This window comes from Capra hircus, chromosome 10, assembly GCF_001704415.2.
Source record: "Capra hircus breed San Clemente chromosome 10, ASM170441v1, whole genome shotgun sequence".
Classification (NCBI taxonomy): Eukaryota; Metazoa; Chordata; class Mammalia; order Artiodactyla; family Bovidae; genus Capra; species Capra hircus.
The window spans coordinates 74,060,085-74,080,690 of record NC_030817.1 but is presented as its reverse complement, the minus strand read 5'-3'; the positions used below and the strand labels follow the sequence as shown (position 1 = coordinate 74,080,690).

General features: G+C 41.0%; 1 protein-coding gene across 1 annotated transcript in view; it reads right to left on the bottom strand.

Moving 5' to 3' along the window:
- RYR3 (ryanodine receptor 3) overlaps positions 1-20,606 on the bottom strand; it is a 461,863-nt gene that overhangs the window by 232,750 nt on the left and 208,507 nt on the right. The window contains exon 19 of the mRNA XM_018053769.1: positions 12,198-12,390. Coding sequence (XP_017909258.1) covers positions 12,198-12,390 — 193 coding nt within the window. The remainder of the gene's footprint in view (positions 1-12,197; positions 12,391-20,606) is intronic.

Genomic DNA, 20,606 nt, shown 5'->3' with positions numbered 1-20,606 from the left:
CATACACTCAATGTTCATTGCAGCACTGTTTACAATAGCCAAGATATAGAAGCAACCTAAAGGCCTATTGACAGATAAATGGATAAAGAGGATATGGTACTTATATACAATGGAATATTACTCAGCCATGAAAAGGAATGAAACTGTGTTGTTTGTAGAGATGTGGATGGACCTAGAATCTGTCATACAGAGTAAAGTGAGTCAGAAAGAAAAAAAAAATCATATATTAAAATCACTAGATTTAAAAAAATTAAGTTCATCCTTACCCTAGTTGGAGAATCATTACTATAGATAACATTAATATAGATATTATTACTATAGTTTGAAAAGAGTAACAGTGATAATGCCAGATTCTGAAAAGATCACATCGAAACAACAGCATGAAAACTTCAAGTCTTTTTAGTTGAGAGAGATTACTCACACAACAACGAAAGAAAACATGCTATAAATATTTGGGGGAAATAGGAAATTCCTAGTTTACGGTGCAACAAGATCAAGTAACACGAGAATATTAAACAGAAATGGTATACATGGCAGGAGATGTTAATAGAAAAGATACACTGAAGAGGCTGCAGTTCCCAAAGTAGCCATATGAGGGAGACTGTGAGAAAGTATCAGCAGGTGGTTACAGCCATGGGGGCCAAATGGGCATCCAGTTTGCTCATTAGGGTTCCAGAGCCTTCTAGGGGGCACCACTGCCTTGCTGGCATCCAGGACTAATGCCCTGGCCCACTCCAGCAGTGCCTACAGGGACCTCCCAAAGAAGAAGGGAGAATCCTTGTGGGGCCACAGTCACAGCTGGCACTGATTACCAACAAACTGAAATCTTTAAAATATTTTAATTTTGCATTCTGGCTAATATCAGCCCCATATATATTGTTAGGTTAGGGTTAGCGCACAAAGTTCCTCTGCAAGAAGAGAGTGAAAGTGAAATATTTCAACATGACACTTTATAGGTTTTTAGGTTTGAGACTAGATATACAGCTTTTGCAAATCATCTGTAACCATGTTGATGAGAAAATATGACGGTAACGTTAAGTAATTAAGACATGACAAGAGACACAGTCCTGCAGGATCACCAATAATCTTACACAGGAAAAACCCATCCACACACATAGCACCTACACGTATTCACTCCCTCCCACTTCCCCTCAGCAAAACCAACTATATTTACTGAACCCACATGAACTGCACTGCTCTCTGCACTGTGGACCAACAATAAAAAGAGAATACCCTGCCCCTCGTGTCACAGAGCAGGCATCAAACGAGGCAAACAGTCATAACCACTGATTGGGAGGCATTTGATGAGGGAATAAAGAGGGAGACCGAAACAATTCAGGGAAGGAGGGAGGTGCTAGACTGGGGTCTAGAAAGGCTTCTGTGACGGGGAGATATTTCTGTTAACCCTAAAGGAAAAGGAGAAGCCAGTGAGTTCAGAATCTGGAGGAAGAGCGCTCTGGGTGAAAGGAAGAACATGTGCAAAGGCCCTGAGGTGGGGATGCTGTGGGCGGAGGGCGGTGTGAGTGAGAGCATGGGGAGCCCAAGGGGTAAGAGCCGCGGTGGCAGGGGCCAGGGCTAAATCAGGCAGGGTCTGTTTCTTTCAGGTGAGGAGCTTCTGAGGGATTTAAGGAGAAGAAACACAGAACTGGTTTCACTGTCTTATGTAGACAGGTCTGGGACCAATTAGGAGGCACCTGACATCAATCTAGTCCCAGTGAGAGATGAGGCTGGGTTGGAACAAGATAATGAAGACCAAGCTGGAAAGCAGTGGTTAGATTCCAATTTTGTTTTGGAATTTGGCTTGTTAGGAATTGGTGATGGAGTAGGGCTGTGGGTGTGGAGGGACATGTGGGAACGTTATGATCTAGCAAAGCTCTCACAGCAATACTCTCTACTAGGTCTCACTTCCTTTAACTGGAATATTCTAGTAGGGGGAAGCCTTGCAGCAGAGTCTCAGTGTTGGCTGAGTAACTGTGATTATGAGCAGCTAATGGTAAAACTTTCACAGAAAGTGAAGAACTAAAAAGGCTCTTGATGAAAGTGAAAGTGGAGAATGAAAAAGTTGGCTTAAAGCTCAACATTCAGAAAACGAAGATCATGGCATCCGGTCCCATCACTTCATGGGAAATAGATGGGGAAACAGTGGAAACAGTGTCAGACTTTATTTTGGGGGGCTCCAAAATCACTGCAGATGGTGACCGCAGCCATGAAATTAAAAGACGCTTACTCCTTGGAAGAAAAGTTATGAGCAACCTAGATAGCATAGTCAAAAGCAGAGACATTACTTTGCCGTCTAAGGTCTGTCTAGTCAAGGCTATGGTTTTTCCTGTGGTCATGTATGGATGTGAGTTGGACTGTGAAGAAGGCTGAGCGCCAAAGAATTGATGCTTTTGAACTGTGGTGTTGGAGAAGACTCTTGAGAGTCCCTTGGACTGCAAGGAGATCCAACCAGTCCATTCTGAAGGAGATCAGCCCTGGGATTTCTTTGGAAGGACTGATGCTAAAAGCTAAAACTCCAGTACTTTGGCCACCTCATGTGAAGAGTTGACTCATTGGAAAAGACTCTGATTCTGGGAGGGATTGGGGGCAGGAGGAGAAGGAGACGACAGAGGATGAGATGGCTGGATGGCATCACTGATTCGATGGACATGAGTCTGAGTGAACTCCGGGAGTTGGTGATGGACAGGGAGGCCTGGCGTGCTGCGATTCATGGGGTCGCAAAGAGTCGGACGCAATTGAACTGAATTGAACTGAATGGTAAAACTGGAAAATAAAAGTCTCTCCAAGTAAAAGACAATAAATTTCTTCCCCCTCTTCCCAACATTAACAAATTCTTTATTCAAACAGCATTTTATAAAATGCTGTTTTAAAATTAATTACAGAAATCATATGAAGCCTCCCACTTTCCCATTTTAAAGTACTAAACAACAATAATAGAGAATTAGAACCACAATTATTCCCTGTGAGTGTTCCTACATTAACCGTTATATAACAGGACACGATCTATGTGTATTAAGAATACGAACAATGATATTGGAACAAAATTGAGTCATTAGCCTGCAATGTTACTTATTTAGTAAACCTTCAGGAAATAATAATTAGGCCTTAATATTTGTGAACTTTCCAAAATTCAGTTGCAACAGAACAGACTGGGTTATGGACGTGCTGGAACAGGCTGGAACTATGGGACAAAACTAAATCATTTTGGGACAAAACTAAATCATTTTGAGCAAAGAATTGTGTGGGAAGTTTTCTGCTTTTCCCTTCTCACTGAGCATTCTTTCAGTGAAGAGCTGAACACCCAAGAGGAGCTTGTACAACTGATGTATTTCTTGTTACTCACTAGTGTATGGATTCTAAGACCAACTAAATGATCTGTTACCAGGACGTCTAGATGGACTTAATTATTCATAAGCCCTATTGCCAGTTATGTATAGTTTTAACATTTTTCTTATGCTTTAAAATCTGCTATTGTCCTCTGGATAGAGAACAAATCAAGAAAGGTAGAAATCCATGTAGCACTTAGGGAGAACAATGCTGCTTTTATATTCAGTTATTAAAAGGAGAATGATAATTTGGTTATAAATTTTAATCTTATCGCCTCGAATGGCCACAAAGATAGTAAAATAAAAAATTAACATGTTTACTGCTTACTGAAGCATTCATCTTCCAGTGCCACTATGCTGTGCTTCGGTGGGTAGAAAGAAGGGTTCTGGGTGGCTTCCCAAGCCCTGTCAGATGGGAGCCCTGCTCCCCAGCAGGCGGGACTGGGCAGGAGCCCGTGCGGGCACACTGCCATCTGGGCTCCTCCCCTCGCTGCCTAGAGTCTGCGGGAAGGGCTCCGACAAAGCACCACGAAGGCCAGTGCTCCTCATAAACCCTCTCCCGGAGACCCCAGCAACCAGGTCAAAGGGAATAATCAGGGATAAAATACAGGTGTCAAGGGAACAACCAAAAGCAAGAAAGAAGATACCTGAAACCCAATTTAATGATGGGAGGATATTAAAGTGGGATCCCCCTTTGTCTCTGGTTTAGCAGAGGTCCCAGATGCTAATAATTCAGAGGATGCCAATGTTTTCTAATCCTGAAGTGAGGTGCTGGACCAACTATGAGGATCCATGAAAAAACTGTGAAATCAGTGCAGCTTTAGCCCACCCCTTACCTCCACACTAATAAGAAAGGTAAAGAATTCATTTGGAGAAAGTTGTCATGAAGAAGGGGATGGGAGTCCTTTCCAATCTGGAGTCAAATGAGGGCTTTAAGGAACTACTCAGAAGCTTGTGAGTGTTCCTGGAATGTAGCAAGGGACATGTTTGCCTAGTGATGGCACAGAGCAGAGGGACAGATGAGCCAGCTGCTAGCCATCAGAAAGGAATCCTGCCTGGAAAGGCAAATGACTAAGCAGAGATCAGAAACTCAGGGCTTGGGGGAGGCAGGAGGCCCACATAGCTGGAGGAGGAGGGGGAACGGAGGAGGCTTGGGGTCAGCCAGAAGGGAGCAGCCAGCACAGGTGGGGAAGCCAAGTTAAGAGATTTGCAGTTGGATGCTCCCAGCCTGGGGCTCTCCAAGAAACCTACCGAAGAGCCTCAGAAGAGAAAGATGCCGCAATTATGTAGCAGCTACAAAAAAGCTGATGTCACGAGGCAGCTGAACCAACTCCATGGAATGTGCTCACCCTTCAGTTATCTTGAGTCTGGGCTGGACCCTAGGCCCTGGAGGGGCCTGAAACAGGAGCTGGTGGCTGAGGAGGGGCCTCACTTCAAACTGCAGGGGGAGTAGGGGAGGGCTCAAATGATAACCGGATACAAATCTGGAGTTTTTATACTTTTCAAAAGATGGAATTTTTAAGTATTGGCAAGATGGTTCCTGGTCTTAAAAGGAGTAATAAGGGCTACAGAACCTGCCCAAGAACTTATCCAGGAGTCCAGAGAAAGAATTTAAAGGTGTGGAGAGAGAGACAACAGTTATACCTATCTAGTCTACTTTTTCTAATAAATCTGTTATCTGGCACTTACTGTTAATCTTTTAAATCCTTTGGCCTCATTCATCGATGAGAAATTTTCAATTAGAATATCAACCTCTCTTCTCTTGGGGTATTCTTCCCTGCTCCTTGGGTTCCACTGAATATCTTAGTATCACAAAAAATATTAAAGTGAAAATAAAAAGATAATTTAAGAGGTCATTAAACTTAGTTCTTCATCCTCTGATTTTTCTCTACATTAATAGATTTTAAAAATCAATTTCATTAATCAATTTCTCTTCCACTAAAGCACTTGTATCATCTTCTAGGGTTCTTCCTATAACTCAGACACACCATCAGCTCTCCAAGGTTTTTTTTCTTCCTAAAGTGATTATGATAAGGGAAGCTTCCTTAGATTTCTCTACTTTAAAGATGAGCAATAGATTCAGTAATAGTCACCTGGGAGTAGTGAAGTTTGAGGATGCATAGAGGAATTTTTTATTTACTAGGCTAATTTTATAAACAGAGAAAACGGCATTAAAAAAATCCCCACTAGCATTTGCAATTTCATCTTTTAAGATTTGTGCATTTTTACTTACCAATTTGCAGAAGAGATGAGAAAACCTAACATAAATCCCTAAGTTTGAAAGACTGACCCATGAATGAAAAATAGAGCAAAAATCAAGACAAAGCTTTGCCATACTCAAAAAAGATGACCAAGTTTCCTTATTCATACTGTGCTAGCAAACTGTGAAATCATTTTAGTCTTACTAGATGTCTCACTATTCTTATTGAATCCCTCCCAGGAGTTGGGACAGTGTCCCAAAGAAGAAAAGGATACAGGCTGTGGTTAGCAGCAGAAAGAAATGGCAAGCTTTTGTTGACCTGAACTCAACTCATAAGTCATGATTCATAATTGCATCTTTAATCCACATTGCTAAGACAGGAGAACAATTTGAGTTATGTACATTCCCACATTCATATTTCTTTCTGGCCAGTGTTTGATGAAAGCCCAGGGCAATTCAGCCAGTGCTCATCATGTTCTTTGCAGAAGTATATTTATCTCAGCAATAATTTCCACAGCATTGACCACAGCAAGCTGGAAATAGCTAAGCTATTGGTTACCTGAATTTTAGCCAAGGCTGGTGCGGAAAACAAACAGCAACCACAAATACCAACCATCTTTGGAGAGTGTTGTTTTTATAAATTAGAAAGGCTGGTAAAAGACTTACATATGAAGATTAAATAGATCAATGGGGAATTTGGGATTCCCAGGTGGTGCCAGTGGTAAAGAACTCACCTGCCAATGCAGGAGACTAAGAGACTCGGGTTTGATCCCTGGGTCAGGAAGATCCCCTGGAGAAGGGCATGACAACCCACACCAGTATTCTTGCCTGGAGAATCCCATGGACAGAGGAGCCTGGTGGGCTGTGGTCCATGGGGTCACAAAGAGTTGGATATGACTGAAGTGACTCAGCACACACGCAAGGGGAATTTAACCATAGCTATAAAATATACTCTACTACAGCAACTTAACGGATCAATTTTCTGCAAAACTAAGCACCCAAATCTCACTATATACTGTTGCTTTAGTGCAATGTTCTCTGTGTGGCACACACCATTATGCCATTTGGCAGGGTGAGATTACCTTTTAATAACAGCTTTCTGATATCTAAGTAATTCAACCTTTTGGGTGGGCTCCAAGGTACACATGCTTCATCCCAAATTCTGTCCTAGAACAAATAGGGTTGTTACACTGAGGGTCTGTTACACTCATAATACCCTCCACAAACAAACTAGCATGAGAAGGAAACTAAGGAGGCACATTTATAATGGTTAGAAAAGAGAGCACATATTGATTTGTGGATTTTGTTAGTAATTACTCATACTGCTTTTGACTTCACTGTGGGTAGATCTAATTGAAAAAGATTTTTGCTCTCTGATGCCTCTGGCAGGGACATCCTGATCAGGTACTGTTAACAACATAGTTTGTAATTATAAAAATAATTGTGGGATCATAAATTCAAGACTACAACCTCAGTAAAGACCAATAAAGAGGAGGAAACGAGAGGAGTTAAATATGAGAAACAATTCTGAGTTCTTGTATGATGGGAGAAAAATCTCTGTCTAGATAGGAATAACCTTGCATCTTGCTGAGAACGACATTTTAAAACTATTCAAGTATTCTACTATATTGGGTGCAAACACTAATTTCTTTTCAATTTTGTCATTAAACACATTTATTTTCAATAAGATACTTTACCTTGGAATTAATATCTTGCTTTCTTTTTCTAGCTTTTTGCACAACTGAACCAAAGTAATATAGAGGGGAAGGGCTGGGTTTCAGTACCAAATGATATTTTACCAGTTGATGTGAAAGAGTAAGTACAGGTACGTTCATCCCATTTGCTCAAAAGTGAAAATAAACAAACTTGTTACTTCAACAGAGGACTGGCATTGACCGTGAGTAAAGACATCCTGTGACAGACTGGATGTATTTCAGTAAAATGTATTCCCCACGCATGCAACCCACTGTGATTCCACCTCTGCTCAGACCATGTCATGTTCTGAGAACAAAAGATAGGCATATGTCACAGGCGATATTTTTCCTGATAGAAAGGAGCCTTAGGAGACATCAAGTTCCTGAGTACCACTCTTCAGTTTATGCTCCTTAAATTTCTATAAACAAGTTCTGATGTTGAAGATGTTAACTTCTTAAGTCAATGTATCTGGACTCCCCTCTCTCAGATTCTCTCAGCAGTTATGCCTTCCAAATGGGTTAGATGTCTCATCACTCTTATCCTGGAACTTTGCTTCTCTTTCTCCTGTGCACTGAGAAGGATGCATGTCCCACTGACCTAGTCACAAGATACTAGAAACATCTTCTCCCCCTATCTTTTTCAGCCCCCTATCTCTTTCCCTGCTAGCCATGACCTTTACCAAGAGAAAGTGAAAGTGGAGTTATGTCCGACTCTTTGCGACCCCATGGACTGTAGCCTAGCAGGTTTCTCTATCCATGGGATTTTCCAGGCAAGAATACTGGAGTGGGTTGCCATTTCCTTTTCCAGGAGATATTCCCGACCCAGGGATTGAACCCAGGTCTCCTGCATTGTAGGCAGATGCTTTACCGTCTGAGCCACCAGGAACTTTTACCAAAAGAAGATTAAAAAAAAAAAAAAAAAGATCCCAAACAACAAAAACGTACATACTCAAAAATCCTGTCTCATGCTCTGAGGGAGACTGGATGGATGGGTTAATAACTAAAAATCATGTAACATGTGGGATCAGATGTATTGTTAGCTAAACACAGAATGCACAGAAAACTCCATTGGCCAGCAGATTGGAAAAGACATCTTCTCCAGAGATTTGACTACAAGCTAAGCACTTTTCTCACATGGGATTCTTGGGAAGTAGGTGGGCTTTCTTTGAAAATTCGCAAAACCCAGAGAGTTGGATGCGGTCAAAGAAAACAGGGATGGCACTAATGCTGGGTGACCAAGGCCACTAGCTACTCAGGGAAGCATGGACCTGAGAACTAGCTGATCAGTGACCTTGCTTCTCCAGAGAGGACACCGAGCCAGCAGGTGGATGATCCAAATGCTGTTACGTTGGATTTAGATTTCTGCTCATTCTCTTTACTCCTGGGAAATGGAGTGGGAAAGATGTAGAGTGGGGCTTGTCCTGGTTTTCCCTGATTGCCAGAGAATCTTGCCCAATCAATCTTCTTTGTGTTTATAGTGCCTGTGTCTTTCAATAATGTTTTCTACATGCTCCTTATGGATTGCAACAGAAATGATAACATTCTGTTACACTTCAAAAGGAAGAACTGGGGTGACATTCTCAAGGAATATTCTCAGCACAGAGAAACACAGGTAAATAACTCTTAACTCTTTAGAATATAGTTTTTAATGCTGATGTTAGCGTCTCTGGCTTGAACCTGTGATGGGCAGATTTACAACCCTAGTCGCCAACCAGGTGGCTCAGGGGTAAAGAACCCACCTGCCAAGCAGGAGATATGGGTTTGATCCCTGAATCAGGAAGATCCCTTGGAGAATAAAATGACTACCCACTCCAGTATTCTTACTTGGAACATTCTATGGACAGAGTAGTCTGATGGGCTACAGTCTGTGGGGTAGCAGAAGGGTAGGACATGATTTAGCAGCTAGAGCAAGGTTTTACTATACTTGTTCTCCTTTTGTTACAAGAACCTCAAACAATGAAAATGCTTAATTTCAATCTATTATATACATCTGCATGGCTATGTTTATAAATATGCCTGTACATGTGTATGCGTATGAGTGCTGGCATGTGTGTTTGCAAACATACATTACAGGTGTACCTTGGAGATATTATGAGTTTGGTTCTAGACATCACAAAATCAAGTATCACAATAAGGTGAGTCACATAAATACTTTGGCTTCCAAGTACATATAAAAGTTACATTTACACTATACTGCAGTCTGTTATGCACAACAGCATTCTGTCTTGAAAAACTATGTACATACATTAATTTAAAAATAACACTGTTGGAAAAATAGACTTGCTTGATGCAGGGTTGCCACAAACCTACAATTTGTAAAAACTGCAATAAAGTGAAGTGCAATAAAACAAGGCACAACTGTACTGCCTACTAAGCATGCATGTATGCTAAGTTGCTTCGATCATTTCCATTTTTTTTGCAGCCCCATGGACTGCAGCCCACCAGGCTCCTCTGTCCATGGGATTCCCCAGGCAAGAATACTGGAGTGGGTCGCCATGCCCTCCTCCAGGGGATCTTCGTGACCCAGGGATTGGACGTGTGTCTCTTATATCTCTTGCGTTGGCAGGCAGGTTCTCTACCAGTAGTGCTGCCCGGGAAGCCCGATATCTGATACATGTTTGCATATCTGTGGCAGATTCCAAAGGCTAAATATTCCATCCAAAGGATAACTCTTTACTCCTAAATAGTTTATTTACCTGAAATTGAAAGTCATATCCACTTTTGGGGGGCGGAATACTTGCATATGCCTTGGTTTATCAACCTTCGGGAGGCACTAAGATACATCACAGTGGCATCACTCTGGAAGTCCCAGCACTAGGGAACTAGAAGTTCTCAGATGGATTTTTTTGTGGTCCCAACTCTAAACATATGCTCTCCACAACTCTCCTCTTTTCATGACCCCTTTTTAATGGACATCAGCATGATTTTAACTGTATTTACTCCAGTTTCCCACTCAACTATGAGCTCTTTAGCAAGCAGGGATCAAGAATGGATAAGAAAATTTTGCAACAAGAGCGTTATAATGAAGTCTTGCCTTAAAAATGTTAAAATGTATTCTCAGACTAAAATAATACAGCATCCAACTGGTACAAGGAAAGGGACAGAACAAGGAACATGATAGTTGGCATTGTTAAAGTATGAAGGACAACAGCAGGCATAGGACAAGCCCAGTGTAATGTAAGATTATTGAGATGAATAAATAAAAAGTCATATGATTATCTCTGGGTGGTACAATTATGGGTTCTTGGTATTTCTTTTCTTTGGACTTGCATTACTTTTGTAAAAGGGAAAAAAATAGGAAAAAAAAACACTCAGTGTTAAAAAGGTAAATCACAAACTGGGAAAATATATGGAAGCAATAATAGTTTAATAACCTTAATATATAAAAATTGCTCATAAAATTAATACCAGAAAGTCAGGGAAGACAAAATTTAAAAAAATACTGGGCTGAAATAGTATGTAAGAGTAGTAAGCATAAAAGATGTTAAACCACATCAGTAATCAAAGAAATAGGAAGCTAAAACTTTAAGGTACAATTTCTTCAAACTGGCAAAGATTAAAAATAACCAATAACAGTAAAAGTTAATGAGGAGCCAATCAGTTGGGTTACTTTAAGTGATACCACAGGCACAAATCCTTTATCTGAAATTTTTGCAGCTGTTCTTCAGACTTGGGACTTTAGATTTTAAAAAATACAGGGATTTCCCAGGTGGTCTAGTGGCTAATACTCTCTGATCCCAGTGCAGGGGCCAGGTTCCACCCTTGGTCAGGGAACTAGATCTCACATGCCACAGCTATAAGTTCTGCCAAAGCTAAAGATCCCGCATGCTGCAGCTAAGAAGATTCTGCATACTGCAGTGAAGATCCAAGACCCCATGTGCCATAAATAAGACCTGGAGCAGCCAATTCAAATAATAATAATAAATAAAAAAGACCAAAGATAAGATGTAGTATATATTAAACAGAACCTCCAGCTAGGTGAGGGGCTGTACTCCATAATTAAACACACTGATACTTTTGCAGTTAAATGTAAATATTCACAAGAAATAGAATACACGAAAAATTGAAAACAGTCTGATTTCTGTTGATGACGGTTTTTGCCATAAAATGAGTTCAGGTCAGATTTTGCAGTGAAATCCGTTAAAGAACAAATGGATGCTTTTCAGAGCTTCTTAGATTTTAGAATTGTTGATCATGAATTCTGAATGTTCATACAATCTTTCTGAAGGTCTCTTCAGCCAAGCAACTATAAGTTTAGACTTTAAAAATATTATACCTTTTAATCTGCTTCTGGGAGGAACTAAACAGAAATGCAGATAACGAGTTATCCTCAAGGATGTTGACAATAATTTCATTTGTGACAATAAAAATGAAATCAGCATGAAAGTCTAACACAAAGTAATGGTTATATTATGGGATGGCCAAATAAAAGGGTATTATTGGCCATAAAAATCATTTTGAGGAAGATACTTAATAACTCAGGAAAATACTTACTACTTATTGTTGAATGAAATATAATCAAGGCATAAAACTTCCTAGTGTGATGTTAATTAAAAAATACATGTATCTATAGTATAAAATCTTGATAAAAATACAGCAAAATAGTAATAGAGATTATAAGTAAACACTGGGATTATGGGTGGTATTTATTGTCTTATTTATAGCGGTATCTTTTAAATCTTTTTATAAAGAGCATAAAATACTTATAATTATGAAGGTCATTTTCTATGTAAGATTTATATTATTCATCTTACTATTTATCAGAGGACATTATATATAAACCCTGCAGGAGGTATGTGTTCAAAAAGTATATACATGTGACTCTTAATTGCTCCTCCCCTTTCACCATTGCTTTCTTGGGGGAGTTTGGCTCACGGTGCTGAAACCCTGAAGAAGATTACCATGCTCGCCAGGTCATAGGAATGATGGGGAGGTGGGGGAACAACGACTCTCCATAAAGTCACAGCCATAACTTACTTGACACCTGCTGAGAAGCTCACCACAGGGAAGAAGAGCCCATCCGTGTTGAAGTTCTCAAACATCCCCTGCACAGGCTGCCCGTTGATGCGGAAAGAGATGCTGGGTGCCCCCAGGTCCAGGCAGCAGCTTACCACGTCGTCTGACTGCAGGAGGTGCTGGCTGATGGAGGCCACGGTTCTGGGTATGCGACCTGGTGGGCAAAGAACAGGAGGAAGGCATGTGGGACTCTGGGGAGACATTCACAGGCCACCCTGGCAGGGAGGAGGGACGGAGGTCTGGATACACGGCATTTAAATGCGACTTTGCCTTTCCTGTGAGAGGTGAGCAATGAGAAGTGGTTTCCTAAGCTCTGCGAATGGACAGCCATGATGAGATGAGTCCCAGAGGAAACGGTCAGGCTGCCAGGAATGAGAACAAACAAGAATTCAACCCATTTGATGTGTGCTCAGATTCTGGCATGGTGTCTAACGGGCAAACTGAGTTGCCAGGGATGGCTCTGAGAGAGAGAGAGTGAGTGTGTGTGTGTGTCTGTGTATTCACAGATGCTCAAAGACCTTTCTCTCTTTCCTGTCCCCAAAAAGACATCGCTGCTTCAGCACTGGATGAAGGAGCTGTCCAAGTGAGTAGGGCAAGACTGTCTAGTCACGAACAGTTTACTTGCTAGTTCTGAAGAATTTTATTACTTTACTGAGGCAGGGAAACCCATTGTTTGTTATTTGCTGTACTGCTCATTTCTTTTATTGTTGCTTATCTTTTGTAAGATGATTTAACATTTCCTGACCTAACTTGAAGTAGTAAATCATCTCTTAAGTTTTCTATGTTATACCATCTAATTCTGGAAGGTTTAGAAGCAAATTATTGGAACCACTCTGCCCATCCCCCTACCAACTTTTCAATTCAATTGGGGGCAATGAAGGGGCAAAAGCTTTCGTCAAAAACCCTTGAACAGGGTTTCAAGCAAAACACTTAGAAGTATATATCTTGTTTCTTGATCATGGAAGCAGTACGCATTCATTATAAATGTTAACTGTATATATAGAAAATTATAAATAAGGGAAAAATATAAAATAAAAAATTTTAACTTTTTCATATATATATTAATATTCAAACTGGGATATTGTAGGTTTTGTAACTTGTTTTTCCCATTTATCACATTGCAAATATTTGATTTTATAATGGAATATTCATCATAAAATAGATTTTAATGACAATAACACACCATAAAAGGTAATTAAAAAATCCCTTTATGATGAGTATATGAGTTGTTCATAAATCTTGTACATACATCTATGCTATGTAATATTCCTAATCTCTGTTTAGAACTCTTTAATGGTTTCAGTGGTTATTGCTATTCTAGTAATAGATTCCAAACCAAGTGGTGGATTTTAAAATAGTGAAACTACTACATTCTCCTTAGTGAAAAATTAGGTACCCACTTCTGATTATTTTGGGTAATTGACAAAACCACACTCTATTCCCTCCCACCCTTCCACAAACAGTAACGAGGCAGATATTGTACCTGGGGCTGGGGATCAAAGACAGAGGACCCAGTTCCAGTCCTGAAGAAATTCATAGTTCAAATAAAGAACTACAGTTCAGTGTAACTGTTTGAGTGAAGGTGTACATGATGAGATGTCTTTAGAGGCAGAAGATGCTAGTCAGCCTGGGAGTGTGGAACAAGTTTAAAATGAAGAAAGAAAGGTTCACTAGATAAATGAGAAAGAAATGAGCATTCTAGACAGAAGGAACAGCTTGTGCAAAAGAAGTATATGAGTATATGACATATTTGCAGAATGGCTAGAGTTTGGAGAGGCTGGGCTTGATGAGGGGTGGTCAGGGAATAAAGAACCTGGACCACCAGCACAGTAACAGCACAATAGCATCTGAAACATTCGATGCACACTGGCAAATTAGCCTGGGATGGCCTCAGACTCTGTTTTTGTAATTTTACACCTTGTTGCATTGCTGAGAATGGAGAATAATTTCCTCACTGTAAGACTTATGTGTATGCTAAGTTACTAGAGTTGTGTCTGACTCTTTGTGACCCTACGGACTATAGCCCACCAGGTCTCCTCTGTCCATGGAACTCCCTGGACAAGAATACTGGGGTGGGATCTGTGTCATCCTCCAGGGGATCTTCCTGACCCAGGGATCAAATTGCGTCTCTTATGTCTCCTGCATTGGCAGGTGGGTTTTTTTTACCACTTGGGCCACCTGGGAAGCCTGTAGGACCTACAATCAACACTATTAAAACAAAAAAATCTTGGCAAAATTGATGAGTACATAGGTTTGATACTTTTCCTGTCTCCATTTGACAAGACTGAGACCTCTCAGCTCCTTTTATGGAGTGTAGATACCCCAGGGTCCCAGAATTTTCCTTCCTTGTCATATTAACTGTTATGAAAGGAACCTATGGTATTAAAACTCAGCAAACCTAGCCATAATTGTCTCATTCTTAAGAGCTCTTGTTTTTCCATTAAAAACCAATCTTTCCTGCTTCAACTGTTTCTTTTTCAATTAGTATAACTTCTGGAAAATATCACTGCAGTCATTTGAATAAATCCTAAGAGATTTCTATGGATTTGTGAAAACCAGGAATTAATTGAAATGCTGAGTTAGACAACTAACTTCAAAAGTATCCATATCCTTGCTGGATAAAGATACAAATGAAGGGACTTCCCTGGTGGCCCAGGGGTTAAGAATCTGCCTTTCAGGGCAGGGGACGTGGGTTCAATCCTTGGTCAGTGAACTAAGATCCCACGTGCTGAGGAGCAACTAAGCCCGCATGCCACATTAGAGAGAGCCCATATACTGCAATGAAAAGATCCCATGTGCTGCAACTAAGGCCTTACACAGCTGAGAAAACAAAGATACTAACAGATCTCACCTTTCTGAGATCCACATTAACTAGGACAAAACTGACCGTGTTGACTTGTGACTCCGGCGCCCTCTCATCCCACCCTCTCAGCATTTGCTCCTGGCTTTGGTGCCAGTCTGAGACTCAGCCAGTAAGAGAGGACAAGCAGCCTTCATGGCGGATGTCCTTCATACAGCAGTGCTTTGATGCCATCAGAAACCAAGCTTCCAAGCTTTATTGACACCACAGCACCAGGGGCCTTCCTGAGGAAGGATGGCTGGGAGAGTATCTGTCCAGTGTGCTCCCCCGGTTGAAAACCACCAACAGGATGAGCAACTGTGCCCTTGTGGTGAAGGACATTGTCTTTTATCTCCCTTATTTTAAGAGACTGCGAGCCTAGTAGCAGTTGCCATTGGAACACTTGTTAAGAGCATCTGTAGGCAAGCTGAAATCGTAGTCTGAGCCTATATTTAAAACAGAGAGAGAATATAGAGTCGGGATCAGTGTTATCCAGAAACTGAAGGGAGACTGTGATTAATCACTGGATATGAAGTATGTGCTTAGCAAGTGCTTAGGGCAATGTAATGAGAAGTCTATTTGAATAAGAGAGTCCATTTCACATAACATTCATGTTGTAAAAGGTCATTTGATAAAGTACATCAGCTCTAAAACATGAGTAAAGATTGGAAACTAGAAAATGATGGAATTGTGAGACTGCTTTTGTACATTCTGTTTCATAAAACTGTTCCCATCTGGAAGAAGCAATCTCTACCTGAGGAGGGTTTTAATGACTCCAGATGATTCTGAAGGGTCCTACCTCCACATTTAAACAATATGCTTGTTTTCCCAATTGCCTGTAATGAGGTGGCAAGGGGGTCGGGTAGGGGTGAGAGCAGTCTCGGAGCCACAGAAAGGGCTGAGTTCAAATACCCAGTCTTTATCTGCTGTGATTTCATTAAAAAATCAGCTTCTATGTCCATAAAATGGGGACAGTAATGCTCACAGTGATGCTGTCAAGAGGTTTTTAAGGTATGGTTATTATTCCCTAGAGAAGGAAATGGCAACTCACTCCAGTATCCTTGCAGGGATAATCCCATGGACAGTGGAGCTTGGTGGGTTACAGTCCATGGGGTTGCAAAGAATCAGACATGACTGAGTGACTGAGCACAGAAAATTATTATTCCCATGATTCTGACAAGACAATGACTTATGTCCTGTGTATCTCTCCAGAGGCAGTTGCACATAGCAGTAAAGGGTGTTTCTAGAACCAGGCTCCCTGGGCTTGAGTCCAGTGCTGCTATTTACTGTGTGAGCTTGGGCAAGTCACTTACCTTTGCGGACACAGATTCCTCATCCATCTAATGAAAATAAAAATGTCCTGGGGTTACTGTGAATTTTGAATTAATTATTCCATGAGAGTAACTGGAAGAGCCTGACACAGTGCAACCTACAATAAATGGTATTTCTATTGCTCGTATAACTCCAGACACTTCCATTACTAGGTTAACAGAAGATAAGCTTACTAGCATATTGTTTGGATATTATGTCCTTTATACTATTAGGTAAAAACAACAGTACAGAGAATCATAGCATTGAGGACTGAGTCCAGGAAATTGACTTGAAAACCGAGTTACTGAAAAATCAGTAAATCGCCATTGAAAGACCATGCTCTAAACAGGCACTTTCAAATACATTTAAAATGTTCTGGATGCTTTTTGGCACAACCAACAGGAATGTGATGCTGTAGAAAGGAGAGGCAAATATGACATGGAGAGTTTTTCTAAATCGCTTTAACTGCTTTGCCAGATATTAGGAACTCTGAGTGATCCTAGAGACCACCTATTGGGACAGGCTGGGAAGCCTTGTGGCTTCTGTAAGTCTCAAGAAAATCCCTGACTTATAGGCTCAGGACCATTGGAAGGTCCCAGAGGGCTTTGAAAGGCCATTTCAAGCCTAGCATTTTTAAGATGAAGGAAAAAGCCACCTAATCACATGCCACACATCTTCAAATGAACCTAAGGATGTGTTACTGCAGGCTTTTATTTCTTCCGATGAGTCATGTAGACAAGTGGAAACACTGCCACGCAGCACTTCCATCGCCCCAGGCACCGCAGAGTTTGGTGTTGTAACATACACACAAATACTCAGGCATGTGGAAACAGAGAAGACTCAAACAAATCAAAACTGTGCTGTCCTACAGCTACTTCTTGAATCCTCTACATATCGCACTGTGGTTGGAAAAGTCCAAGTCACAGTGGGCTGTGTTTTGATAGATGAACCAATACCCTGGAGCTCATCCTAGTAGGGAGGCAGGCGCCCTGTCACCAAATTGTCCTGATGAGTCAGAAGTGCTAAGGAATCAGGAAAGAATTTTATTCCATTCATCTACTTTCTGTATCACTTTATCTCTTAAGAAGGTGAATTCCTTTGCTTATTCAAAATTTTCAAGGGGAAAATTTACAACAAGGGAAGAGGGGGTGTGATTTCCTCCTATGAAATTGCTCCCTAACCAGCGATATATTATATGGCTGTGTATGTGTGTGTGTATATGTGTGTGCATGCTCAGTCATGTCCAAGTTTTTGTGACCCCATGGGCTGTAGCCCGCCAGGCCCCTCTGTCCATGGAACTTCCCAGGCAAGAATACTGGATTGGGTTGCCATTTCCTACTCCAAGGGATCTTCCCAACCCAGGGGTTGAATCCCCATCTCTTGCATCTCCTGCATTGGCAGACAAATTCTTTACCACTGCACCACCTAGAAGCCCTACTCTATAGGCTCCTCTGAGCCAAATTCACCCCAACTGCAGTTCTGAAAGGCTACATATGTAAAGGCTATATCGGGAGAGGGAAAGCGATGCCAGGACAAGGAAAGAGCCATTCTTCTGAAAGGATATTCACAGTGGCTGAGCTGACTCAGGAGTCTGTAGGGAGGGCTGGGCAGGGTTCAGATGGGGGATATTTGTACAGCTGATGATCGAAAGAAACTTCATAGGCTTTGGTGAAGACCTACGAAGGCTGCCCTCCTCCTACACAGAGGAAAAACTCATTCATATTTCCCAGGATGTCACTTTGAAACCTTCTTCCTTATTCAGCATGGAACCTGGGCTCTGTTTCCTCTCAGGATGGAGCTAATCTCATGGTCTCGAGGGAGATGCCCGGAACTCTGCACTTGGTCTCTATGATAGTTGACTTCATAGACAATAAAAGTAGGGAAGAGATATTTATTTTGCATTTAGTGTGTGTCAAGAACTTCGCATCCTTCATCTCATTTACATTTCCTAAAAGTCTTGTATCATCTTCATTTTATCTGAGGAAACCAAGTATCTGGGAGGTTAAGTAATTTGCCGGGTGTCAAAAAAACCAAGTAAGTGAAGAGCTGGGATTTAAACCCAGGCATCACTCCAAAGTCATGCTGCTGCTTCTTAAATTTCTCTATTGACAAAAGTATTAGGGACTCTGCCATCCTTTCCAACTTCAGCAACATCCTTTGTGCTTTAATAAGTAGTAAAGTCCAACTCAAGGCTGTGGCTTAATTTATGCATATAGATAAGTTTAAAGGTAATAGACCATCCACGCTGTGGCAAACGGCATCATTTTGTTCTTTTTATGGCTGAGTAATATTCCATTGTATATATGTACTGTATCTTTATCCATTTATCTGGCAATGGATATTTAAGTTGCTTCCATGCCCTGGACATTGTAAAATATGTGACTATGAACAGTGGGGTGCATGTATCTTTTTGAATTATGGTTTTCTATGGGAATATGCCCAGTAGTGGGATCACTAGGTCAGTTCTAATTTTAGTTTTTTTAAGGAACCTCCATACTGTTTTCCCTAGTGACAGTACCAATTTACATTCCCATCAATAGTGTAGGAGGGTTCCCTTTTCTTCACACCCTTTTCAGTATTTATTGTTTGTGGATTTTTTGACGATGGCTACTCTGACTGGTGTGAGGTGATACCTCACTGCAACTTTGACTTGCTTTTCCCTAATAACCGTGATGTTGAACATCTTTTCATTTGCCTTTTGGCCATTTGTTTGTCTTCTTTGGGATGTCATTTAGATATTCCACTCATCTTTTGATTGGATTATTCATTCTTTTGATATTGAGCTGAATAAGCCGTTTGTATATTTTGGAGATTAATCCCTTGTTGGTTGCTTCACTTGCAGACATTTTCCCATTCCTAGAGATTGTCACACTGAGCGAACTAAGTCAGACAGAGAAAGACAGATACATGATGTCACTCATAAGTGGAATCTTAAGAAAAAGGGTACTAATGAACTTGTTTACAAAACAGAAGTAGAGTCACGGATGTAGAAAACGAACTATGGTTACCAGGGGATTGGGGTGGGGAGAGATAAATTGGGAGATTGGGGTTGATATGTATACATTACTATATACAAAATAGATAGCTAATAAGAATATGCAGTGTAGCACAGAGAATTCTACTCAGTACTCTGTAACAGTTTATATGGAAAAAGACTCTAAAAATAACCCAAGTGGATATATGTATAACTGACTCACTTCACTGTGCACTTAAAACTAACATAACACTGTAAATCAACTATACTCCAATAAGAAATACAGGCAGTGGACCTGGACATTTACATCTCAAGAAAGGAAGAAGAATGGTCAGACCAGCATCCACCATTTCTCCCTCGCCACCCTCTATTCTCTCCTGTAGTAAGTTGGAGCATCACTTCCACTCCATTTCTACATCAACTATTACCTTTTCATCAGACAGTCCAAAATTCACTGCTGTCCTGGTGGAGTCATTAACAGAAACCTTATTTCTCCCACTGGTGCGCACGCTGACATATTTACCTGTTTTGTCTTCTGCAAGATAAATGTTATCTGGGTGCAAGCTGGAGAATTCAGGATGATGCCCAGACCCAAGGAAGCTTTGTGTTTTAGTGAGCATAAAAGAAGCCAATTTTTGGATGCTGGTTTCTTGACATCTCACCAGATGCTGAACATTGAGTGATGAAGATCCCCAAAGTGCTCCTAGGTGAAGTTATATTACTATTGGGTAATATTCACCTGGCTTTCTGGTCTTGAGTGGATAAGAAGGAAAAAAGGAGCACTGTACATTCCTGGAATGATACACAATAGGATGGATTGATCCTACAATATGATGGATGTCCAGGTTCTGAAATGCACTGATAGCAGTGCTTTCTGGATGTGAATGAGTGGGTTCTCTGCCTCCTGACTCACTGATGCATTTATTTTGTAAATTTTTATAAAGGGATATGTCAAGTGCCCCATGGAGGGCTGTGAAATCTGGAAAAGATGGAATAAATGTTTTCTTTTGAGAATGGCTGCTTTTCCTTTGAAACTAGGGGCCAATTTGCTCCATCCAAGGGTCTTGGTGGACTTCATATTGCCTCAGTCAATCCAGAGTTCTCCATAAGTGCAGCCCAGGATCCAGAGAGGGATTCATTACCTCTGCACCACCTGGGACGCCATCTGCCAATGTAGGAGGCGCAAGAGATGCAGATTCGATCCCTGGGTCAGGAAGATCCCCTGGAGTAGGAAATGGCAACCCAC